This window comes from Rattus norvegicus, chromosome 5 (genome assembly GCF_021556685.1).
Source record: "Rattus norvegicus strain SHRSP/BbbUtx chromosome 5, alternate assembly SHRSP_T2T, whole genome shotgun sequence".
NCBI classification, from domain to species: Eukaryota; Metazoa; Chordata; class Mammalia; order Rodentia; family Muridae; genus Rattus; species Rattus norvegicus.
In genome coordinates, this window is record NC_141538.1 from 77939414 (window position 1) to 77965590 (window position 26177).

General features: G+C 42.4%; 1 protein-coding gene across 1 annotated transcript in view; it reads right to left on the reverse strand.

Moving 5' to 3' along the window:
- Window positions 1-1093: 1093 nt before the first annotated feature.
- Window positions 1094-26177, reverse strand: part of Txndc8 (thioredoxin domain containing 8) — a 29757-nt gene continuing 4673 nt past the window's right edge. The window contains exons 3-6 of the mRNA NM_001004092.3: window positions 24392-24451; window positions 22280-22345; window positions 2531-2596; window positions 1094-1197 (exon numbers count right to left, since the gene is read on the reverse strand). Of these exons, the coding sequence (NP_001004092.1) occupies window positions 1135-1197; window positions 2531-2596; window positions 22280-22345; window positions 24392-24451 (255 nt within the window). The 3' untranslated portion in view covers window positions 1094-1134. The remainder of the gene's footprint in view (window positions 1198-2530; window positions 2597-22279; window positions 22346-24391; window positions 24452-26177) is intronic.

Below are 26177 nucleotides of genomic sequence, written 5' to 3' on the forward strand. Positions count from 1 at the left end.
AAAACAAAACAAAAAACAAAAACAAAACCCTACACAAATACCATTGGGTTAATTTCTCATTGGTCAACTACTCCTGAGCATGGATCCTGCCCTGAAGTATGGTTAAAATGCCCACAGACAAAAACCAATTTTTCCCTTGCCAGTGGGATCTTGTCCGGCTTGAACACGTGCAGGTCTTAAGTGTGCTGCTACAGGGTCTGTAGGGTTTGTAGGTTCACCAGTCAGTCCTACTGTGTCTGGTCTGTTCCTTGGAGATGCCCATCTTCCACATAGGTCCCCGGGGAAGGGTTTGATGAGGATATCCCATTTAGGACCCTGTGCTCCAAAGTTGTCTGGGTGTTTTTATCACAGAATAGAAAGCAAACTGGGACAAATAGTGGATACAGTTCAATGGTTTAAGAGGGCTTAGCCTTGATTCTTGGACCCTATGGTGGTTTGAAGACACTTGGCCATGGGGGAGTGGCACTAATAGAAGGTGTGGCCTTGTTGGAGGAAGTGTGTCACTGTGGGGGTGGGCTTTGAGACCCTCCTCCTAGCGGCCAGTGAGACAGTCTTCTGCTGAAGAACCCCCAGCTCCTTCCCCAGCACCATGCATGTCTGCACACCGCCATACTTCCAGCTATGACGATAATGGACTGAACCTCTGACCAGCCCCAGATAAATGGTGTCCTTTTAAGAGTTGCCTTGGTGATGGTGTCCTCGTCACCAAGTAATGGAAAACCTAGCTAAAACAGACCCCAAACCAAACAAAACAGGACAAAACAAAGCACTCCCCTCCCCAACAGTGGCATACCTAAGATAAATTCTTTGATCATGTGGTTTGATCACGAGTTTTTTCCTATCTCTGGGAAATCTTGATGACCTGCTGGTAACTTAGATTCAAGTGGGCTCTGCTGTGAAGGTCACAAAAAAACACCCAAGGACATGCCCAGAGCAAGGCTGACTAAAAGAATGGAACTAATACAATTCTGCTACTGCAAGGGTTTCAAGCAAGGTCTTGTGAGGATCATTATGCTACCTTCTTCCTTCCGGACATCCGGAGGGAGACTGAGAGACATAGGGCATGCTGATAATTAAGACACACAGCATTTGCTGCTGCTTTAGAAAAGGTTGCAGGTATATTTGGGTGTCAGTTTACATTAGCTCTTGAATCTTCTCTTCCAGTTTTTCAATATCAGCGCCTTGAAATTCAAAAATCTGTTTCAAACACACAAAAGCACAAAAATATTTATTGACTTAAGCATCAAAGAGTTTTGTGCTGGTTGTAAAAATTGTTTCTCATTTCCATAATTTTAAGAGGAAAATTGATAATTTTCAAGTATCAATACACATTAAGCAGTTTGAATTCATGACCTTTATTGTTTGTAGCATGATCAAGCGCACTCAGGTGGTGCGGCCACAGACAAAGTGCTACTCTTTCAAATGGGTGATGTGACTATTTCTCCAGAGTCTCTATAATTCTTCTTAATGTATAACAGAAAACATACAACAATGCTGGAGAGGAAAAAGCCCAGCCCTTGAAATTAAAGCTCATTATATATGCATCAAGGGCTAGTTTGATTATAAACACAAATTTTCCAAAACTAAAAATCTTTTTGTGACTTCTAGCCAGATTCTAACACGTGCATTTTTTACACAGGTTTTTACAACCCCAACTCAGGGTATATTTCATAGTGGATGGTATATTTTAATTGTGGTGCTTTTTTAATAGTATATGAAATAATAAACTCTCTATCTTTCTCTTTTTGAGACAGGTTTTGGTTAGTCGAGTCTGACTGTAAAGTCCTGGTTCCCCTGCCTCCTACCACGAAGTGCTAGGATTACAGGCATATAGCAAACAGGCCCCGTTGGAATATCTCTTCAATAGCTCTCTTACAATAGGTTTGGGGAGATAGCTCAGCTGAAGTGCTTGATGCACAAGCATAAATGATTTACATTTGATTCCCTAGAACTAAAACAATGAGACACAGTGGACTTCCTGTGATCACAATCCTTGTGCCGGGGAGGTAGAGACGGTTGGATCACTGGGTCTGGATGGACAGCCAATCTAGATTACTTGGTGATCTCCAAGCCAATGAGAGGCCCTAAACCACTGAGATGGATGGTTCGTGTGGAACCATGCTGGGGTTGTTCTCTGGCTTCCACAGGTACCCCCGTACACTCACATGGACACATACAAGTAAGCACATTACCCTTAATAAAACAAGGATGTCAGCCCACACTTTGGAACCACTATCGTGCCAATCCTAAGTGTATTTGTTAGTCATTTGGGTAAACTGAGACAAGATCAGACAAAGCTTCTGGGAAGCAGGTCTCGAAGCCAGGAATGTGTTAGGACTTTGACGTAGGGGCTGGGAAATTCCAGAACAAAGCTCTGTGCTCAGTGTGCTGTGGAAAAGTAACTGTGCTCACACCTCATGTTTGGGCTTCCCCACTCAGCAGCATCCCTTTTGCGCCTGCCATTTTGTTAACCCCTTGAATGCCAGCCCTGGGTGTGGACCACTTTCCCTCTTGGTCTCATTTCACTCACCTTCTTGCTCCCTGGTCCACTTCTGAAACAGCACAGTATTCTTTTGAGTCTTGAGAATGGAGTGACCTAGGTGTGGGTGCAGAATTTCATGATTTATCTGAGTTACTGGCATGTTTTCATTCCCCTATAAATAACTCCCCGGCTTCTGGGAGGAAGATAGCAGAAGAAATCTGCCGATGGGTCTCCTTTTCAGGACTGGGGAACATCTCAGTTTGCAAAATGTTTGCCTAGCATACACAAAGTTCTAGGCTTGATCCCCAGCACCCCGTAAACCAACTGTGGAGGTGTGTACCTGTAATCCCAGCATCCAGGAGGTAAAGAAGGTGGAAGGATCAGAAGTTCAAGCTCATCATGACCTTCACAGAGCGTTTGAGGTCAGTCTAGGCTACACTAGACCTTTTTCTTCCTAATGGACTGGAGGGTGGCTCTGGGGCATGAAAGGAGTTTCACAATTGGGAACGCAGGGTGTGGGCGGTGTTGAATTCCACTTTAGTCTCTGTTTTTCCCATGGGAGCTGGAAGGGCAAGCCATACAAGAGCAGTGGCTCCCACTTAACCTTCTTTTAGACTTTTATGTCCAAGGTCCTCCTAAGCCTTTATCTTTTCTTTTGCTACAGTGGAGCCAAATACAATTGGAGGTAAGAGTGAGACCATCTGAGCATCCACAGACAAGAGATGGTGTTTGCTGTCATGACCATCACCCTGTAATTCTAGGTGATCCTCTGGACTCCATTAGAAGATATTTCTCTTATCCTTTTGGAGATGTCTTCAGTGAATCATGCTGTGTCTGCTTATGTCAGCCCACTTCCTACTTCAAAGGACAGGGGGAACTCAAAAAGAAAGGTTGGGGGCCCCTCTAGAGAGAATTTTCTTACTGGGAAAAGCTGTCTCATAGTGGAATGGTACAAGTTATGGGGCACAAAAATTGGGGCACAGCTCTGGAGACAGGTTCATCGCATGATTATGGAGTTGTGAGGTTCCCACTCTACAACTAACAAGAAAAGCCAGGAGCACTAAGAACCATGGCTACTAAAGACTATACATGGACTGACCCTGGGCTCCACCCTCATAAGTAGCAATGAACAGCCTAGTAAGAGCACCAGTGGAAGGGGAAGCCCTGGGTCCTGTCAAGACTGAATCCCCAGTGAACGTGATTATTGGGGGGAGGGCGGTAATGGGGGGAGGATTGGGAGGGGAACACCCATATAGAAGGGGAGGGGGAAGGGTTAGGGGGATGTTGGCCCGGAAACTGGGAAGGGGAATAACCATCCAAATGTAAATAAGAAATACTCAAGTTAATAAAGATGAAAAAAAAAAAAAAGAACCATGGCTACTGTAGAGTCTGCCATCTTTCTAGAGATACACTGAATCTACCACAGGCGACTGTCACCCACTGTACCACATGAGATAGAATTTCAAAAATAACTTCTAAGTAAAAAGCTTAGAAAACTATTATGAGGGGATCATATTGTATAACCACACCCAGACACCATGCCCACTCTCTCACATTGTTACCCTATCTATGCTCAAAGGCAGCTTCAATTCTGCCATGAATTGCCTTTGCATATTTTTAAACTTTACAAGTGGAATTTGACTAACTCTATTCTATGTCTGACTTCCTTTGTTCAGTTCCATAATCATGGTTTGCTGAACCCCAGTCTGTAAGTGTCCCAGTGTCCCTTTGGATGAATATAACATAGTTTATCCACTTGGGCTATGAGGAATGATGCTGCTGGGAACATTCTTGTCTATGCATTTGTGGGAATGGGTCAACGGGAATTCATTATGAGATTAGACTTTAATAGAAGTCCTTTGCCTCTCTGTCTCTCTCTGTCCCCCCAGAAAGGATCTCATATAACCCAGGGTGGTCTTCATGGTACAATATACCCAGGATGACTGCGAACTGCTCTATGCACACCACACTCAGTCTATAACATGCTGGGGACTATTGCAAATGTGAATTGCTTTATGCACAACCGCACTTAGTCTACACTATACCAGGGACTAATGCAGGGCTGACTAGGTAAGCTTTCTACCAACTGAGCTACATCCGCAACCCCAGAAACTAACTGTTCCTGTGAAGGATGAACATTCCAGTTGCTCCATGTCCTGACAATATTTTGTATCACCATTCTGGTGACTTTAAGTGACATTACCATTGCTCCCCAATTGGTCACCTTTAACGTGAACTACAATCACATAACTTTCTCTGAATTCAGTTTTGTGCCTTTTATGCTCCTGCTACTCCCACGAATCCAAAGCCACAGATGTACTTATGAGATCCTTTCCAAGCTTTTTCAGTGTTTTCTTCCTCACCAAAGATCCAGTCTTCTAATGATGTCTCAGTTTTGTCTCCGCCACCTCACCACCATTCCTCACATGAACTCTGAACTCTAGGGACCCAGAGAGAATTCACTCGCTTACTTAAGACACACAGATTGAGGACCTCTTGTCTGAAGCACTTGACCATAAAGCACTTCAGATCTTGAAATATTTGAAAGTAAATAAGGAGTTATCTTGGGAATGAGACTCAAATCTAGCTTGGAGTTTGCTTGTGTTTCACATGCATCATCTATTCATAGTCTGACATCTGCTCTTGTCTCCTTTGTGGTGCTATGGTAAAACACTCCTACCAAAGGCAACTTAGAGGATGTTAGGGTTCATATCACCTCATTACTTCCAGATCACAACATGTCATTGAGGAGTCAGGCAGGAACTCAAGACAAGAACCTGGAATCAGGAACCATGGAGGAATGATGCTTCTTGGCTCAATCTCTGGATCACTCTCTGGTTCATGCTTAGCTTTAAGCAGCTGAGGACCACTGACTGAGGGATGATGTCACCAATGGAGGACTGGTTACTCCCACATTAATAATCACAACAGTTCCTCATAGCCATGCCCACACAGACTAACCTGACTTAGGCAGTTCCTCAGATTGACTCAATTGAGTCAAAGATGACTCTAGCTTGTGTCAAGTTGACAATTAAAGGTAACCAAGGCAGGAGTTTTATGCAATGCTTTCTATTTTTTTTTCTTAAAAGTCTGTGTATGTTGAAACACCAGTCTTACAGCATCATGCTGGTACAAAGTATCAGGTTTTGGAACATTTCTAACTTTGGATGTTTGGGTAAGAGATACCCATGTGGTATTCTTTTAGCACTTGCACTTACTGAGTATCTACAGTGAGCTAGACCATTGTGAACAAAATAGACAAAATCCCTTAGGAGCTAATGGGCTAATAATAATTCCATGCTATTGCTGTATAATCATGGAAATGATTCCAGATGCACACCCATGCTGTGCTAGAACTCTCTGCTTCTCGACATCTAGTCCCATCCCTCCCTGATGGTCATTTCCTGTACCCTTCTGAGACATTTTCTTCACTGTCCTATAGCATTATGAACTTTCCATTATGATGTAATTGGTCTTGTCATCAGTCTGCCCACTATGCTCAAGGACAGAGACTATAGTTTTCTTCATAATTTTAGTGACCAGTTTGGAGCTATCACATAAATTAGCTTTTATTAGAGGTTATTTTGGTCATTGAAATATGAATTCAAGACTCTGGGTAGTATTAAATTTCAGGAATTAAGTTCTTCCCCTCCCCTCTCTCTGATGATTAGTACTGTCAACTTGATAGAGTCTAGAATCACTTGGAGATGGGCTTGTGACCATGTTTGTGAGGATTATCTTGATTACATCAGTTGGGGTAGGAAGACCCATTCACTAGACATGGCACCATTTGCTGGGCTCCTGGACTGTGTAAGTGAAGAAAGAGACATGAGCAGCATGCAGTCTTCCACTTTTCTCTCATTCTGGGTGCAGATGGAGTGGGGCCAATTGCTGTTGCTGCCTTGATCTCCCTGCCATGATGGGCTATACCTTAAATTGTAAGCGGAAATGAATTCTCTCCTAAGTTGATTTAGTCAGGGTCCTTTATCACAGCATCAGGGAAGAAACTAGGCATCCTCCTTCTTACTTTCTTGCCAGCCTTTCCTTCCTCCCTTCCTTCCTTCCTTCCTCCCTTCCTTCCTTCCTCCCTTCCTTCCTTCCTTCCTTCCTTCCTTCCTTCCTCCCTCCCTTCCTCCCTTCCCTCCCTCCCTCCTTCCCTCCCTCCCTCTCTCTTTCCCTCCTCCCTCCCTTCTTTGTTATGCTGGAGAACTGAACCCAGGGCCCTCACACACCGAAGGCTGGACCTCTACCATCAAGCTGCATCCTCAGCACCATCTTCTTTCGTTGTATAGTTGACCAAAGACAGACACTACATTTGTGTATCCCCGTGTAGTGGACTTTGCATCTGGGAACTTAGTAAGCAGACTGAATATATGGGGAGAGGCCACTGATCAGAGCTTGTGCCACAAGTGGCCTTGCTAATGAGAGCTGTGCAATTGTCCTGGAATACTGCTGGGGACTGGGGGACAAGCAGTGCTTGCCTAGAACCCAGGCCTGTTGTCTCATAAACCTTTAATCTTCTTAGAGTCTTTATAACAACCAGTTCAATATAAATGCTGTATAAAGAGCTGTTACCCTGTATTTTTTAGGAATAGTAATAAAATAGGGAAGTTTGTACATTTTTCAGTATAACACATATTTCTGGTCTGATGTTGGTTGCATGCAAGAATGTGGAATCCACAAATATGTAAATTCAGCTATTAAGGCTTGTGAATTCTGAGTAAACTCCTTTTTAATCGTGTGCTGTGGTGTTGTGTTGCTGTGTTGTATCTCAAAGGCTTTCAATCAAAAGCATCAGGGAATGAATTTACAGGTCTCTTAATGCTGCCTTTATTTTAAAGTTTTCTTTACCCCTCACCCCTCTGCTTTGATATAGAGTCTCGCTATGCATTCCAGGCTACCCTTGAACTTGCAATTCTCCTTTCACTGTTAACCAAGTAATAGAACTACAGGTCTGCCACCACACCTAGCTAGGTCATTCTTCGTGCATTGCTGCTGTGCACTAGAAATAATTACAGCAAAAAAGAGAGAAGATTCTGTATTTTTGAAGCCAATGGGAAGAGGGAGGCTATGCAGGACTAAAGAACTACCCAAGCTCAACATTATTTAAAAATGTCCAAACTTTCCTTATGGACATTTGGAAACACACAAAAAATAGAATATTAAAGTGACTCTTTTCTGACTCATCTATCACATAGGTCTAACCAGAGGCAGTGTTTCTTCTGTGTCGAAGACATTCTGACATTTACATGAAGTCTATTGCTGCTACTAGGAAAATGCAATGTGCTTCTGACAAATGGACTTCTGAGAGTCAAAATTAGATTAATGATACATGCATAGGATGATTATAATAAATTGGCCCTAGCCAGTTGAGGTACAGTTTTGGTTGAGTGAACACCGAAGTTGTGTTTGGACCAGCTGCACGATTCAGACCGGGCTCATCAATTTCCCAGACATTTGTACTTAGAACAGTAGCAATCCCCAAAGTGCCAGCAATGGCACAGCCATAAGCAAAACAGCACCAACCGACATAAGACCTCCTTGGAGGATGACTGTAGAGTTGTTTGTGATACAATCTCCTCGTTTATAACAGCAGGAATAAAGGGGGAACACATCCTCACTTTAAAATGTGGCTCAGGTAGGACGACGGAAGAGGAAAGTTTAACCATAGCAGCTTTAAAAGCCGCCCCACCTGAGATTGGGGACAACAGTAGATGCTGTTGATTCTACCTTGACGCCGCCTTCCTCTGACCCCATTCCACTTATCTCTCCAGAACCACTTACATCATGAGCACAGATTTGAACCCTGATGACTTTCCTATGCCCTAGGCAGACCTTGGCAATGGACATAGTCCAATTAAGATCTTTGGAGTTGAGCTGATACATCCAGAAGGCATCTGGAAGAGACACACTCGAATGCAAGATAAGGGTGACGAGCTGGAGCTGGCTCATGTCCCTCGACACTTAGCTTTATCGGATCGGATGGCATCCTTGAACTTGTTCTGACAGCGAGACAACAACAAAACTGATTTACTTCTGTTTCTTCCTGAAGCTGCTTCCCTGCCCTATGTCAACTTTTTTTCAGATAGCGCTCGTTTGGAGCTTGGTAGGAGTGTCAGATTTGCTGTGGAAATGCAAAAGCAGATGCTGAGTTACATAAATGAGGTGGGCATGGCTCTGCTCTGGTGTGAGTTTATCTATGAGTGACTGTGTATGATAACTATGAATCATACACAGTCACCTTTAGCTGGAGCATATGAATTTTTAGTCTATGCCATCAAGCAGATGAAGCTGCTGCAGGATCAGGCCCTTAATACATTGTGGCTTACCACTGAAGGGGATGTGGTATGATGTCAGAATCCATCTCAGGCCACACTGAGAATAGGAGAGGAACTGTGGCTACCAGAGATGAACTTCTTCCCATCACCGGGAATTGGGTAATGGGACTTTGTTCTGTGGGGTAAACTTAGCTTCCAGGGTTATTCTCTTCAATGGCATAGACCCACCCTCAAGTTTCCACTGGGAAAGCATGTTCGGATGCCCAGTGTTGGTTTTCTACAACCTTTGGCTTATCTCCATTCACACTCTTACCCACCCAAGTGCATAGTGAGTGTCTCTTAAGCCTAGATGAAGGAATAAGCTTCTGTCTATCCTCTCTTTTTTGGGGGGCACTGATCAAGGGCACACCCAATACTTTCCCCTCAGTCCTTGTAGACATCGTGGGAAAGTGAGCCTCCTTTCCCTTCCTCAGACAGGTGAAAAGTCACCACTACCCTGACATCACTTTTAGGTCTTTTGAAAATCTGGACAGGTCCTCTTCACCTGTGCAGTCCTAGATCCTTTCTCGGGTGGGCCATTTCAATGTCTAGATTTTAAGAATTGTTGTGCCAGGGGTCCCAGCCATGAACTTTTATGAGTGCCACTTAGTGCCAGAAGTACTCATGATAAGGGTCCTACTTTGGTTATATAAGTGACTCCTTGTGAGAAAAGATCTAATGTCTGGTAGCTTGAGTCTTGCATGGCTCTGGGGCAATCTGTATTCCCTAACAAGAGAGGCCATCAACAGATCTTTCCAGAGTCCACTAATGAATATTTTGTTTCATATTCTTTGATGCAATAAATCTTGACTCTGAGTACAACTTGTTCCCAAGTCTTCATATTTCTCACAAATCAACAACCTTTAAGTGCTTCATCAACTCCCAGGATTGTGGATCTCCCAGTATGATGTCAGTGATTGATTGCTTTGGACTGGGAAATGGATGTGATCACACTTCGTGTTGAGTTGCTTTGTCTAAACACGCAAACTGGGAGTATGAATCTCGGTTTAGATAGCAATGAAAGCATTGTAGTAAGATGTGTATGTGATAAGCATTCTCACTCCTATCGAGCCCGCCTTAATCCCTGAGGCTTAAAAGGGTTATCACCAAACAGAATCCCTCAGCACATATGTGTGAAGATCACTTTTGGAAACAGAGTTCACACATCTGTGTCCTCTAACAAGAGAGGCCATCCAAAGGTCTTTCTGGAGCACACTGTTGGGAATTTTGTTTCCCAGTTGCTTTTATTGTATATTCTTTGATGCAGTAAATCTTAACTCTGAGTACAACTTGTTCCTGAGACTTCTCATTTCTCATAAACCACCAAATGAAACATAGTAGCCCAACAGCAAAATTCAGAGGAGATGAACAGGGCTGGGTTTAAAAATGTACAGAGTGGGAAACCCTCAGCAATCAAGATAAAGGACATTTATGAACTCACTATAAATGAAAATTAACTATTCAAAATACAAGGGCTGGAGAGATGGCTCAGTGGTTAAGAACACTGACTGCTTCTGAAGGTCCTAAGTTCAATTCCCAGCACCCACATGAGAGCCCACAACTGCTCAATCTTAGAGGCATGAAGTCCCTTAATATCATCTGCATAAGTGATACATGTATGTATGTATGTATGTATGTATGTATGTATGTATGTTCATTTTTTTCTAAAGAGAGTTTATAGCCTTTAGTGGGTTTTTAGGATGGTCCACACATCAAACTTTATGATCTATATATATACACACATGCATATATAATATACATATATTCAAAATATATGATGGTATATAGTTTTACTTTCTATGATCTTAGTTTCCTAGGTAACCATGATCTGAAAAAGTTACATGGAATTCCTGAACTAAACAAAAGGCCTGAAATTACAAGCCACTTTGGGAAGCATGATGGCACCTCGTGCTTAAGGAGTGGGTAGTTCCTTCTGCCCACCCATTAAGCATTTAGTTGTCTCATCATCAGACCAATGTTCAAGTAACCCTTGCTTTAACTTAATAATAACCCCAAACTGTAAGAGTAATGATTGGTGGCCAAAGAGAAGCTATAAAAGACTTATTTTACACGAAAAGATAAAATTTCTTTACTAATAAGGAATGAAAATATTGTATAAGTTTCCAAGATCTACTACAGTAAGGAGGAGTATATGTATAACCTTGAGGGGTTGCTCATTAGTGTCTGTAGTTTCGAGCACCAACTGGTGGTCTTGGAATGAATTCTTTTTGGATAAAGGGTGACCAGTGCATGTACAATAGAGTACTGCAGTCATGATATTCTGGTTACAGAAACTAGAAAAGGTCTTCGTTGCTCCACTCACAAATTATCACAAGGAGGAGTATATTTACCAAAGCTAATCTTCCCGGAACATGATGTTCTTTAGAATCTAAAACTTGGATGCAAACACTAAGGAATATAGCAGAAAAGAACAATAACCCAACATGTTACCTGGAGTTTGCTGTACTTGTGTGTGCACACATGCAAGGTGCGTGTGTGTGTGTGTGCATGAGTGTGCGTGTGTATACACATTTGTACAGGTGTAGGTAGAGGTTAGAAGTCACTCCTCATGCTATCCACCCCCCCCCTTTTGAGCTAGCATCTCTTACAAGGTTGGGACACACTCATTGGGTTATCCTTGTTGGCAGCAATCCTCAAGATCCTCCTGCTTCTGTCTCTCCAGCCCTGGTATTTTAAACACACACTATCACGAATCTGGCTTTTCACATGTGACTTTTGGGGTCCAAATTCAGGTCTATATGCTTGTGTGATGAATTTTCTGACTGAGCCATCTCTCCACTCCATGACATCCGTTTCTTATAGCATCCCTGTCAACCAACTCTCCCCACCCCCATGCTCAGTTAATTATTCTCTTTACATCCCATTCACTGTCCCCACCTCCCAAAATCTTTTTCCCCATCTTCTCCTCCCTTTCTCCTCTAAGCAGTCCTGCCCCCCCTGGGAATACCCTTACCCTGGCACATCAAGTCTCTGTGAGACTAGGTGCTTCCTCTCCCACTGAGGCCACACAAAGCAGCCTAGTTGGTAGAACATATCCCATGGACAGGCAACAGCTTTTGGGATAGCCATCGCTCCATTTGTTTGGGACACACATGGAAACCAAACTGCACATCTGCTACATATGTGTGGTAGGCCTAGGCTCAGCCCATGTGTAATCTTTGCCAACAAACTTCTTATAGGAAAACTTCCAGCAGCCAGGGAAGGATTACTAAGTTCCCCAAGGCACTAAATATGGCTTCATGTGTTTTATTTCTTTTTTTAAAAAGTTTTGTGTTATTTACCATGTTTATGTGCTACGAATGGCCTGAGCAAGAACGAAGGCCAAGGAAAAGAGTAAAGCCTAAGGATGACGTAGTGTGGGAATGTCTATTTGAAAATGTTGGAGACTCCGTGGTAAGGCGGGGGGCATAGAATTTGAGCAGCAGAAGTAAGTCTGAGACGTTTGGCAACTATAGAACAAAAGGAGAATCCAAGCTCTTTCCGTTTGATGCAAAGACACACACTGTGTTCTCAAAGGAAGCAAACCTCCTGTGTTTTAGGGTAGTTTATATGACTTTATTCTTTATACTGAGAACCTTCAAAAGGCACAGTGCACAGAGGCTGTTTGCCAGACGTCTTACTGGAAACATAAAGACACTTCTTGAAATTGTACTTTAGCGTTAAAAAAAAATGGATAAATGGTACTTAATTTCTTCAATAAGTCAGTTTACAATTACATGTCCCAGATTCTGGACATGGCTTTAAGGACATGAATTTAATTTTTCTCTACTCTCAAGAAGACAGTTGATGCCAATGGAAGGCCTTCCTGCTTGTTTCTCTTCATAGAAAAATTTAAATGAATGCATTTTTCTGCCTCACCATCCCAATTGCCCCCCACTCTTGTAGTGAATCACAGACCACTGTGAGAAACTTGGGGAGAAAACTTCAGAAGGTTCATCGTGTAACTCTAGATGCAATGGGAGAAGTGGAGTCCCACGGAACTCTAAAGATCCGCTCAGACCCCGTTTTGAGATCTGAGTCAGAAGTAGTAGAGGATTTAGTGTTACTCCTTTTAGGGTCTCTGCATCCTTTCTTGGCTCTTGCTTTTGGCATGGAGGGTTTTTTCCCCCCATTTTGTTTTTGTTGCTATTTTTGGTTGTTTTAATATGATTACATATACTAAAAGGGTAGAAATAGATGCAGTCACACATTGTGGTAGAGATCGTTTCAAATTGTCTAGGTTTCAAAAGCGATCTTAGTTTTTATTTATGTGTCTCTCTGTGTGTCTCTGTGTATTTGTGTGATCGTACAGGCGTCTTCAGAGGCCAGAGGAAGGCGTTGGAGACAGGGCTGTGGGCAGTTGTGAGCCACAGAACACGAGTGCTAGGAACTGAATTCTAAACGGCCGAGCCATCTCTCTATCCCAACTGTTTTGTTTTTAAACTCCATAATCAGAATGCTATGCTAATAATGTTCAATGAAAACATCGATTCTTAAGGAAACTTCTTGGGACACGTCTATGTATATTATAATCAGGCTTCTCAGGTGGTCCTGGAACTAGAAGTTAGGGAGTTAGTAATATCATCAACTCAGTTAATTTTGTCTTCTGATAGCTGCCTATCAGCCACTTTAAATACATCTTTTAGTTGATTTCCTCACATTTCACATGCCCACTAGAAGTGCACAGGGCAACTCTTGTTCTCCAGGCCACTGTTGGGAGACAATGAAGCCATTAGGAGGTGGGGTCTAGTAGGAGGTCTTGAGGTCATTGGGGGTGTATTCTAGAAGAGAATCATAGGCTCCCTTTCTCTTCCTCTGTCTCAATTTATTAGGTTTTGGAGGGGGTGGAGGTTGTAATTGCTGCTAAAACACACCCACTTTATGAGAATGAAGAATCTATGGGAATCATTGATGCTTAAGTAGTGGATACAATCAGAGATTATCTATTTATTTATTATGTGCATGAGTGTTTGTGTGCACGTATGCTTGTGTACCATGTGCATGCTTAGTGCCTGGGAGGACCAGGAGAGGGTGTCAGACTCCCTAGAACTGGGGTTGCACATGTCTGCAAGTCACCATGTGTACTGGAAACTAAATCCACAGTCTGTGTAAGAGCAGCTAGTGCTCTAAACCTTTGGGCCTTCCCTACATCTCCAATAAACTCAGAGTTTAAAGGCACTAGTGTTCTTGGCTGGATTCTGCTTTCTTCTGCATGGTGGCTTCAATATCAGGTTCCACGTGGTGATAAACTGCTATAGTAGATGCTGTCCTGTATTTCTGAAGCTTAAAACTAACAGCCTCAATAGAAAATATGTTGACTTAGGTCCTTAAACCAAATTTTGGCATTGGTTCTGGTTTGATAGACTTGATTAAAAAGGGTCTATATCCGATGGGGGTAGAGTTGATCGGTTAAAACCCAGAGATGGAGCTTTGAGATTGAAGATAGGAAATAAGGTTCCTGATAGACAATGGAGTATGGATGCTGGGGGGAAGACCACTGAGCCTGAGGAAGATAGGTACCTAATGGAGGCGACATAGTCAAGGTATATGGATAGGACTGGTTTGGCAAGACCATGCTCTAAGAGTTGGCAGCAAAGATGACATAGACAGGCAATTAGACACCTAGGTGGGGCAAGCTGAGGTGACACATGCTAAATAGTTTCGTTTTCAACCGAAAGCCACGGGAAGGAGTAGGTAGCGTTTCAAAAGATATCTTAAATCTATTGCACAAATTATATTACAGCAAATACCAAGAGATAGATAAAAAAAAAAATTAACAGCTGCTAGGTCAAGTAGATACCTTCATTTCCTCCTGTTCGACATGGTCTTTATAAAACCTAACGTGATTTTTTTTTTTATTAACTTGAGTATTTCTTATATACATTTCAAGTGTTATTCCCTTTCCTGTTTCCGGACAAACATCCCCCTCCCCACTCCCCTTCCTTATGGGTGTTCCCCTCCCAACCCTCCCCCCATTGCCGCCCTCCCCCCATAGTCTAGTTCACTGGGGGTTCAGTCTTAGCAGGACCCAGGGCTTCCCCTTCCACTGGTGCTCTTACTAGGATATTCATTGCTACCTATGGGGTCAGAGTCCAGGGTCAGTCCATGTATAGTCTTTAGGTAGTGGCTTAGTCCCTGGAAGCTCTGGTTGCTTGACATTGTTGTACTTTTGGGGTCTCGAGCACCTTCAAGCTCTTCCAGTTCTTTCTCTGATTCCTTCAACGGGGGACCTATTCTCAGTTCAGTGGTTTGCTGCTGGCATTCGCCTCTGTATTTGCTGTATTCTGGCTGTGTCTCTCAGGAGCGATCTACATCCGGCTCCTGTCGGTCTGCACTTCTTTGCTTCATCCATCTTGTCTAATTGGGTGGCTGTATATGTATGGGCCACATGTGGGGCAGGCTCTGAATGGGTGTTCCTTCAGTCTCTGTTTTAATCTTTGCCTCTCCCTTCCCTGCCAAGGGTATTCTTTTTCCTCATTTAAAGAAGGAGTGAAGCATTCACATTTTGATCATCCGTCTTGAGTTTCGTTTGTTCTAGGGATCTAGGGTAATTCAAGCATTTGGGCTAATAGCCACTTATCAATGAGTGCATACCATGTATGTCTTTCTGTGATTGGGTTAGCTCACTCAGGATGATATTTTCCAGTTCCAACCATTTGCCTACGAATTTCATAAACTCGTTGTTTTTGATAGCTGAGTAATATTCCATTGTGTAGATGTACCACATTTTCTGTATCCATTCCTCTGTTGAAGGGGATCTGGGTTCTTTCCATTTTCTGGCTATTATAAATAAGGCTGCGATGAACATAGTGGAGCACGTGTCTCTTTTATATGTTGAGGCATCTTTTGGGTATATGCCCAAGAGAGGTATAGCTGGATCCTCAGGCAGTTCAATGTCCAATTTTCTGAGGAACCTCCAGACTGATTTCCAGAATGGTTTTACCAGTCTGCAATCCCACCAACAATGGAGGAGTGTTCCTCTTTCTCCACATCCTCGCCAGCATCTGCTGTCACCTGAGTTTTTGATCTTAGCCATTCTCACTGGTGTGAGGTGAAATCTCAGGGTTGTTTTGATTTGCATTTCCCTTATGACTAAAGATGTTGAACATTTCTTTAGGTGTTTCTCAGCCATTCGGCATTCCTCAGCTGTGAATTCTTTGTTTAGCTCTGAACCCCATTTTTTAATAGGGTTATTTGTTTCCCTGCGGTCTAACTTCTTGAGTTCTTTGTATATTTTGGATATAAGGCCTCTATCTGTTGTAGGATTGGTAAAGATCTTTTCCCAATCTGTTGGTTGCCGTTTTGTCCTAACCACAGTGTCCTTTGCCTTACAGAAGCTTTGCAGTTTTATGAGATCCCATTTGTCGATTTTTGATCTTAGAGCATAAGCCATTGGTGTTTTGTTCAGGAAATTTTTTCCAGTGCCCATGTGTTCCAGATGCTTCCCTAGTTTTTCTTCTATTAGTTTGAGTGTGTCTGGTTTGATGTGGAGGTCCTTGATCCACTTGGACTTAAGCTTTGTACAGGGTGATAAGGATGGATCAATCTGCATTCTTCTACATGTTGCCCTCCAGTTGAACCAGCACCATTTGCTGAAAATGCTATCTTTTTTCCATTGGATGGTTTTGGCTCCTTTGTCAAAAATCAAGTGACCATAGGTGTGTGGGTTCATTTCTGGGTCTTCAATTCTATTCCATTGGTCTATCTGTCTGTCTCTGTACCAATACCATGCAGTTTTTATCACTATTGCTCTGTAATACTGCTTGAGTTCAGGGATAGTGATTCCCCCTGAAGTCCTTTTATTGTTGAGGATAGCTTTAGCTATCCTGGGTTTTTTGTTATTTCAGATGAATTTGCAAATTGTTCTGTCTAACTCTTTGAAGAATTGGATTGGTATTTTGATGGGGATTGCATTGAATCTGTAGATTGCTTTTGGTAAAATGGCCATTTTTACTATATTAATCCTGCCAATCCATGAGCATGGGAGATCTTTCCATCTTCTGAGGTCTTCTTCAATTTCTTTCCTCAGTGTCTTGAAGTTCTTATTGTACAGATCTTTTACTTGCTTGGTTAAAGTCACACCGAGGTACTTTATATTATTTGGGTCTATTATGAAGGGTGTCGTTTCCCTAATTTCTTTCTCGGCTTGTTTCTCTTTTGTATAGAGGAAGGCAACTGATTTATTTGAGTTAATTTTATACCCAGCCACTTTGCTGAAGTTGTTTATCAGCTTTAGTAGTTCTCTGGTGGAACTTTTGGGATCACTTAAATATACTATCATGTCGTCTGCAAATAGTGATATTTTGCCCTCTTCTTTTCCGATCTGTATCCCCTTGATCTCCTTTTGTTGTCTGATTGCTCTGGCTAGAACTTCAAGAACTATATTGAATAAGTAGGGAGAGAGTGGGCAGCCTTGTCTAGTCCCTGATTTTAGTGGGATTGCTTCAAGTTTCTCTCCATTTAGTTTAATGTTAGCAACTGGTTTGCTGTATATGGCTTTTACTATGTTTAGGTATGGGCCTTGAATTCCTATTCTTTCCAGGACTTTTATCATGAAGGGGTGTTGAATTTTGTCAAATGCTTTCTCAGCATCTAATGAAATGATCATGTGGTTCTGTTCTTTCAGTTTGTTTATATGATGGATCACGTTGATGGTTTTCCGTATATTAAACCATCCCTGCATGCCTGGGATGAAGCCTACTTGATCGTGGTGGATGATTGTTTTGATGTGCTCTTGAATTCGGTTTGCCAGAATTTTATTGAGTATTTTTGCGTCAATATTCATAAGGGAAATTGGTCTGAAGTTCTCTTTCTTTGTTGGGTCTTTGTGTGGTTTAGGTATAAGAGTAATTGTGGCTTCGTAGAAGGAATTCGGTAGGGCTCCATCTGTTTCAATTTTGTGGAATAGTTTGGATAATATTGGTATGAGGTCTTCTATGAAGGTTTGATAGAATTCTGCACTAAACCCGTCTGGACCTGGGCTCTTTTTGGTTGGGAGACCTTTAATGACTGCTTCTATTTCCTTAGGAGTTATGGGGTTGTTTAACTGGTTTATCTGTTCCTGATTTAACTTCGATACCTGGTATCTGTCTAGGAAATTGTCCATTTCCTGAAGATTTTCAAGTTTTGTTGAGTATAGGTTTTTATAGTAAGATCTGATGATTTTTTGAATTTCCTCTGAATCTGTAGTTATGTCTCCCTTTTCATTTCTGATTTTGTTAATTTGGACGCACTCTCTGTGTCCTCTCGTTAGTCTGGCTAAGGGTTTATCTATCTTGTTGATTTTCTCAAAGAACCAACTTTTGGTTCTGTTGATTCTTTCTATGGTCCTTTTTGTTTCTACTTGGTTGATTTCAGCTCTGAGTTTGATTATTTCCTGCCTTCTACTCCTCCTGGGTGTATTTGCTTCTTTTTGTTCTAGAGCTTTTAGGTGTGCTGTCAAGCTGCTGACATATGCTCTTTCCTGTTTCTTTCTGCAGGCACTCAGCGCTATGAGTTTTCCTCTTAGCACAGCTTTCATTGTGTCCCATAAGTTTGGGTATGTTGTATCTTCATTTTCATTAAATTCTAAAAAGTTTTTAATTTCTTTCTTTATTTCTTCCTTGACCAGGTTATCATTGAGTAGAGCATTGTTCAATTTCCACGTATATGTGGGCATTCTTCCCTTATTGTTATTGAAGACCAGTTTTAGGCCGTGGTGGTCCGATAGCACGCATGGGATTATTTCTATCTTTCTGTACCTGTTGAGGCCCGTTTTTTGACCAATTATATGGTCAATTTTGGAGAAAGTACCATGAGGAGCTGAGAAGAAGGTATATCCTTTTGCTTTAGGATAGAATGTTCTATAAATATCCGTTAAGTCCATTTGGCTCATGACTTCTCTTAGTCTGTCGACATCACTGTTTAATTTCTGTTTCCATGATCTGTCCATTGATGAGAGTGGCGTGTTGAAATCTCCCACTATTATTGTGTGAGGTGCAATGTGTGTTTTGAGCTTTAGTAAGGTTCCTTTTACGTATGTAGGTGCCCTTGTATTTGGGGCATAGATATTTAGGATTGAGAGTTCATGTTGGTGGATTTTTCCTTTGATGAATATGAAGTGTCCTTCCTTATCTTTTTTGATGACTTTTAGTTGGAAATTGATTTTATTTGATATTAGAATGGCTACTCCAGCTTGCTTCTTCTGACCATTTGCTTGGAAAGTTGTTTTCCAGCCTTTCACTCTGAGGTAGTGTCTGTCTTTGTCTCTGAGGTGTGTTTCCTGTAGGCAGCAGAATGCAGGGTCCTCGTTGTGTATCCAGTTTGTTAATCTATGTCTTTTTATTGGGGAGTTGAGGCCATTGATGTTGAGAGATATTAAGGAATAGTGATTATTGCTTCCTGTTATATTCATATTTGGATATGAGGTTATGTTTGTGTGCTTTTCTTCTCTTTGTTTTGTTGCCAAGACGATTAGTTTCTTGCTTCTTCTAGGGTATAGCTTGCCTCCTTATGTTGGGCTTTACCACTTATTATCCTTTGTAGTGCTGGATTTGTAGAAAGATATTGTGTAAATTTGTTTTTGTCATGGAATATCTTGGTTTCTCCATCTATGTTAATTGAGAGTTTTGCAGGGTGCAGTAACCTGGGCTGGCATTTGTGTTCTCTTAGGGTCTGTATGACATCTGTCCAGGATCTTCTGGCTTTCATAGTCTCTGGTGAAAAGTCTGGTGTGATTCTGATAGGTCTGCCTTTATATGTTACTTGACCTTTTTCCCTTACTGCTTTTAATATTCTTTCTTTATTTTGTGCATTTGGTGTTTTGACTATTATGTGACGGGAGGAGTTTCTTTGCTGATCCAATCTATTTGGAGTTCTGTAGGCTTCTTGTATGCTTATGGGTATCTCTTTCTTTAGGTTAGGGAAGTTTTCTTCTATGATTTTGTTGAAGATATTTACTGGTCCTTTGAGCTGGGAGTCTTCACTCTCTTCTATACCTATTATCTTTAGGTTTGATCTTCTCATTGAGTCCTGGATTTCCTGTATGTTTTGGACCAGTAGCTTTTTCTGCTTTACATTATCTTTGACAGTTGAGTCAATGATTTCTATGGAATCTTCTGCTCCTGAGATTCTCTCTTCTATCTCTTGTATTCTGTTGGTGAAGCTTGTATCTACGGCTCCTTGTCTCTTCTTTTGGTTTTCTATATCCAGGGTTGTTTCCATGTGTTCTTTCTTGATTGCTTCTATTTCCATTTTTAATTCCTTCAACTGTTTGATTGTGTTTTCCTGGAATTCTTTCAGGGATTTTTGCGTCTCCTCTCTATGGGCTTCTACTTGTTCTCTAAGGGAGTTCTTCACGTCTTTCTTGAAGTCCTCCAGCATCATGATCAAAAATGATTTTGGAACTAGATCTTGCTTTTCTGGTGTGTTTGGATATTCCATGTTTGTTTTGATGGGAGAATTGGGCTCCGATGGTGCCACGTAGTCTTGGTTTCTGTTGCTTGGGTTCCTGCGCTTGCCTCTCGCCATCAGATTATCTCTAGTGTTACTTTGTTCTGCTATTTCTTTCAGTGGCTAGACTGTCCTATAAGCCTGTGTGTCAGGAGTGCTGTAGACCTGTTTTCCTCTCTTTCAGTCAGTTATGGGGACAGAGTGTTCTGCTTTCGGGCGTGTAGTTTTTCCTCTCTACAGGTCTTCAGCTGTTCCTGTGGGCCTGTGTCTTGAGTTCACCAGGCAGCTTTCTTGCAGCAGAAAATTTGGTCTTACCTGTGGTCCCGAGGCTCAAGTTCGCTCGTGGGGTGCTGCCCACGGGCTCTCTGCAGCGGCAGCAACCAGGAAGACCCGTGCCGCCCCTTCTGGGAGCTTCATTGCACCAGGGTTCCAGATTGTCTTTGGCTTTTTCCTCTGGCGTCTGAGATGTGTGTGTAGAGAGCAGTCTCTTCTGGTTTCCCAGGCTTGTCTGCCTCTCTGAAGGTTTAGCTCTCCCTCCCACGGGATTTGGGTGCAGAGAACTGTTTATCCGGTCTGTTTCCTTCAGGTTCCGGCGGTGTCTCAGGCAGGGGTCCTGCCGCTCCTGGGCCCTCCCCCACGGGAGCCCAGAAGCCTTATACAGTTTCCTCTTGGGCCAGGGATGTGGGCAGGGGTGAGCAGTGTTGGTGGTCTCTTCCGCTCTGCAGCCTCAGGAGTGCCCACCTGACCAGGCGGTTGGGTCTCTCTCTCTCACGGGGTCTCCCTAACGTGATTTTTAAACTTTGCAGTATTGGTCATAACATTTTGGTTGCATACTATTCCACAGAATAGACAGCCTACACTGCGCTGAGACGTTCTGCCGAAAGAGGCAACAGAATTGCTTCTATTGTCGATGTCAGAAATAATGCTAGAATTATTACATATCCAGTTATTGTCTTCCCTTGAGGCGATCCTATGGCATATGTTCCCAGGGATGAGATATTGGTGTGAAAGACAAGGCATATTTTGTGCCTCCTAACTTTGTTGCAAAATGCTATTTCATGAAGCTCATGTGACTATCAATGCCCCTACTCGTTCTGCAAACACTAACCTCATCACACGCCGAGCATGTTAGGCATTTTATACTACTGGTATCTTCAGAAGAACAGCTAGTAAACATACTAAACCATGAACGCCGGGACGGGTCTCATTCTGTAGTCATGGTCACATATTTAATGTTTGTAACAACCCCGTGAGGGAACGTTAGAATATTCTCTATCTTACAACTAGGGAAACAAAGATCTACAGAGACTAAGCAAGCCACTGAGGGCCCCATAGAACCAGGGTTTGGAACATTAAACCCAGGCTGTGCACAATGTCACGAGGCTGGATTGCTTTGTATAATCTTTGGTGACTGCTTCCCCACATCCTGTTAATGACTGTGCTTATTTGTGAGAATTCTATCATGCCCTTACAACAGGCTCTGCCCCCAGAGTAGAGGGAATAGTGGGATTTCATGATTTGGATGCCTCAGAAGGAGAGAGACTTAGTAAAAGTCTTGCATTTTCTTTACTTCTCACGACTGGGCAGTGTTTGAAACGTGTGTGTGTGTGTGTGTGTGTGTGTGTGTGTGTGTGTGTGTGTGTGTGAATGTGTATGTGTCAGTTTGCATATCTCTCTATGTGTATGTCTGTCTATGTGTGTGTGTGTCTGTGTGTGTTTTTTTTTGTGTGTGTCTGTGTGTATGTCTGTATGTGTGTGTCTCTGTGTATTTTTCTGTGTGTATGTGTCTATGTGTGTGTATGTGTCTGTGTGTGTATGTATATGTGTATATGTCTGTGTGTTATGTGTCTTTGTGTGTATTATGTCTGTGTCTGTGTGTGTATTTGTCTCTCTCTTTGTGTATTATGTCTATGTGTGTGTATCTCTCTCTCTCTCTCTCTCTCTCTGTGTGTGTGTGTGTGTGTGTGTGTGTGTGTGTGTGTGTGTGTGTGTGTATACCCTTGATTAGGTTTTTATTTTAGCTCCCTTGATGGCTTCCATGAAAACATACCTTTCGGGAGTGCTTGAACATCTGGAATGTGGGCACTACTTGGATGCTACAATGTTCAGTCAATTCCTGGGAAAGAAAAGAAGTGGTGAAGAAGTCAGAGTTCTGTACCAAGTGTGCTTACTTGGTGACTTCTAAGAAGCTGTGTGTCAAAGCCTAGGGGCACCTGATACTTAACAGCATACCTTCAAAATCTCCAGGGAAACCTTGTGTAAAGAGGACCACTCTGGCACAAATAGGGCGCCTCATTTCAGGGCTCAAGGAGAGGGAGGGATGAAGATCAGGTAAAATGGATGCTGGCTGGCTAAATGAGCTGGGTTTAATAACTTTGCATGATGGCCGAGAGCCCCTGGAAGTCTAGTCTGGGAATGCCATCAGTGAAAGAGGATGGGAAAGGCCTGAAGACAGGAATGGCGTTATCTAAGGCATACACTGTCTTTTTGTAAAGCCTTATTACTCTCTTTCCCTCACTACTAATCTTTACTGAAGCATTCGGAGCGCAAAGACAAGAGAAGGGGCCAGAATTCCACAATCTTAACCCAATCAAACTGCCTCCAAGTGGTGTGTTTTTGTTTCTCTTGTTTAGAAGTTGAATAAAATTAGATGCCCATAGACAACAGAACTGAACACCTCTCATTGATATTTCTGCTGTTTGATTGGCTTTAAATCTCTTTCCCACAATAAATGCAAACACCAAATTGTATTTTTAATTATAATTGCCACGGAAGCAAGTAACTTTTAAGTTATTATTAAAGTGTGACTTTTGCTTCATCTTAAGTGACAGAAAGCTACAATAAAAAAGCTGAGAGTAACTTGTGTTGGTGCGAATGTGGTGAAGTCAGAGCTCTCTTACTGTAGTTGTCAGAATGTAAAATGATGGAGTTCCTTTGGAAAAAGGTTTTCAGTTCCTCTCTATGCTACTAAAGTGCAGTAGCAACAACCACACACATAGATATAGCCCCTTATATCTATGTGAAATAAAGACTTATGCTCACACAGAAATTTGTGCAGCAAAATTTAGACAAATATTATCACAATAACCCGTGTCTTCCCAGGTATGCTAAGTTGTGTCAAGTTGACAAAACGATGAACAAGTATGATACAGAAGAGAACTAATTTTTGACTTGCTGATCATTTTAAAGCTCACCTTTGACCCAGTGATTGGGTAGGTCACTTGTTACTTTTTTTCTGCTATAGTTTGAAAGCACAACGCCTCTCAGTAACCTGGGGCTCCAGCATGGAGCTATTGGGATGAAGAGGTGAGGCGTACCAGGGGCCTTTAGTTGGTTGTGGGGAGGGAATTATGCCTTTAAAGGGGACTGTGGGATGATGGCCCCTTCTTCCTCTTGTTGTCTTTCTGCTGCTGATGTCATTTCTTTGTTCTGCCAAGCACTCCTGTCTAAATGTGCTTTCCTCCTGCAGGCCCAAAGCAACTGAGCTTTCACCAAAGATTTCAATTTTCAAAACGGTGAGACAAAACAAATCTTTCTGTTTCACTTTCTCTTAGGCATTTTGCTAGGGTGACAGAAAGCTAATTAATATGGAATTAATGTTATCACCTCTCCTTATTATAAATTAACAAAGCCAAGGAAGAATAATTCTGTAGAGATATTTTTCTATAGTAATAGGGCATATTTGGCTTGAGACTCTGAGACTTTTTATGTTGGGAGAGGAGAAGTGGGAAGGATGGAGCTAGGAAAAAGATGGAGGATTTCCTGGAACTCTTTATGCTATATAAGCAACCCCCCTACAAAACAAACACAGGATACCAAAGCGAGATATGGCAAAATGTCTGTAATCATTGGGCTAGGTTTTAGAAAGTGATTAATAACTTGACAAAACCTAAAAGTAGTTTTCACCATGCCTTCATTATGATGTCTGCCTAGAGGTGAAGACTATTGGATTGATTGGTGATGTCTGCTACAGCAGGGGTAGGTACCATATAGTTGCTAATATTTAAAGAAAGTTTCATAAAACAGTTTACTACATTTATTGTGAAAAAAAGATGTGGAATCCCCCTTGTTTTTTTAAGCCAGGTGATATCATCCGTCACATTCACAGAACTCCACAGTGTTTGGGGTTTTATGGTCCACACAGAGGATTTAGGAGTTTTACCTGAGATGAATCCACATCCACCTGAGCAAACATGACATTTCGGTATTGTAAAGACATTGCCTTCAAGACAAAAGAATAAAACAGTATAAACATCAACATTTGCACCATGAAGTGTTGTTCTGTAAAAGAAGAAATGTATGACTTGCTTGCTAAAGAGATCTAAGCGTCGTCATTCCGAGGGTTCATTACCGCTTAGAACGTGGAACCCCTCAAGCAAGGATCCCCTGCAGGGTCTAAGAACAAAAGTGAGGATGTGTGCTTCAAGATTCAAGGACAAAAAGGAGAGCAATTTGGCTGTGTGCAGTGGAGGCCAGGCCTACCCAGTCTGGGGTGGGGAGACAAAACAGGATGTTCCTGACAGTATCAAGGGATTACCTGTAAGAGTTTTCAAAATCTGTCTGGGGTGATGGGGGTGGGCTTAGAACGGTGTTAGAAACCATGCTGTGGTGCTGGTGTCCCAGAAAAAGGTGCAGTTCCCTGAACCAGCTATTACTTTTTACCTCCTCATTTCTGACAGAGTTTGGGAGGCTGCTGTCAGTAGAAGGGATCCCTGGTGACTACCAGCCTAGCTCTCCCCGCCCAACACACACCCTCTATCATCTATCCTCTATTGAAACTAGATTTTTTTTTCCCAGACTCCCTTGTCAGCTGACTTCAGCTAGCCAATGGGAAACCATGCAAGAAATGAAAGGTGTTAGAAGACGGGGCTGTCTTCTGCTTCTATTTTGTTTTTGAAATGTCTTTGATAACAAGGACCTGGTTCAGGAGGTACAGGTAAAGGACAGTAAAAACTTATGTGGGCACAGATTTATGTCCAAATTGGCGGGCATTTCAGAGTATCTTGATTTGTTTAAAAAATCATGTCACAAGCATCTCTAGTCGCCTCGGTCAAATGAGACTACTCCTAGAAGGTGACATACAAAGTGTCCAAAGCTTGGCCAAGTGGAGTCAATGCCAGAGAGTGCAGTCCCTGGGGAGGGAGAAGCGGAAGATGCAAGGCATGAGAATGCTTAGGTGAGAAGCCCTGTTGCTGGCAACCCCCCCCCTGTAATTTCTTGTGTGAACCATGACTTCTATAGGGGCTCTTTCTTCTCTGGTCTCTACTGTGAGGCTTGAGATTATGTTTACTGAAAAAGGCTGTTTCTAGTTGCACTTCGGCTCTGCCCTCGGCACACACCTTTAATCCCCCCAAATAAAGGTAAAGTTAGTTTGTAGAAGGAAGCAGTGGTGTCTCAAGGTGATGTCTAATGGAGTGGCAGACAAAGTGACGAATCAGAGAAAGATTTGACAGACTAGACTATGTCCAATTCTCACAAGAAGAGAGAGGAAAGGGAAGCTACTTGAGGGAGAGCACTGCAGAGTAGGAGAGAGGCAGTTTTACTGGGAGAGTTTTACAGAGACAGGTTGAAGAGAGAACAAGCCAGAGACTGAGAGGAAGCTAGAAGGTCAGAACAGGTTGATAAGAGTTAATATGAGGCCAAGAAGAGCAATTCAGGAGAGGCTGGAAGAAAGAAGCCAGATTAAATTAGTTATCATGGGGAGGGGTTTCAAGCCAGAAAAGCTGAGTTAAACCAGCCTGTCAGAGCTCAGAAAGAACTAAAAAGGGGTGCGCTTATTCAGCTGTAAGTCTCAGAGACTGAAACATTCTAGGCCTAGATAAGATTACACAGAGGTTAGAAGCTTCCAGGACTAGGCCTAGGTTGGCAGATGGAGGCAGTAAACCTCCGAGATAACAAGTATTTCAGGAGAATAAAAGACACTTTGACAGCGGTCCCTTGAGGTAGCG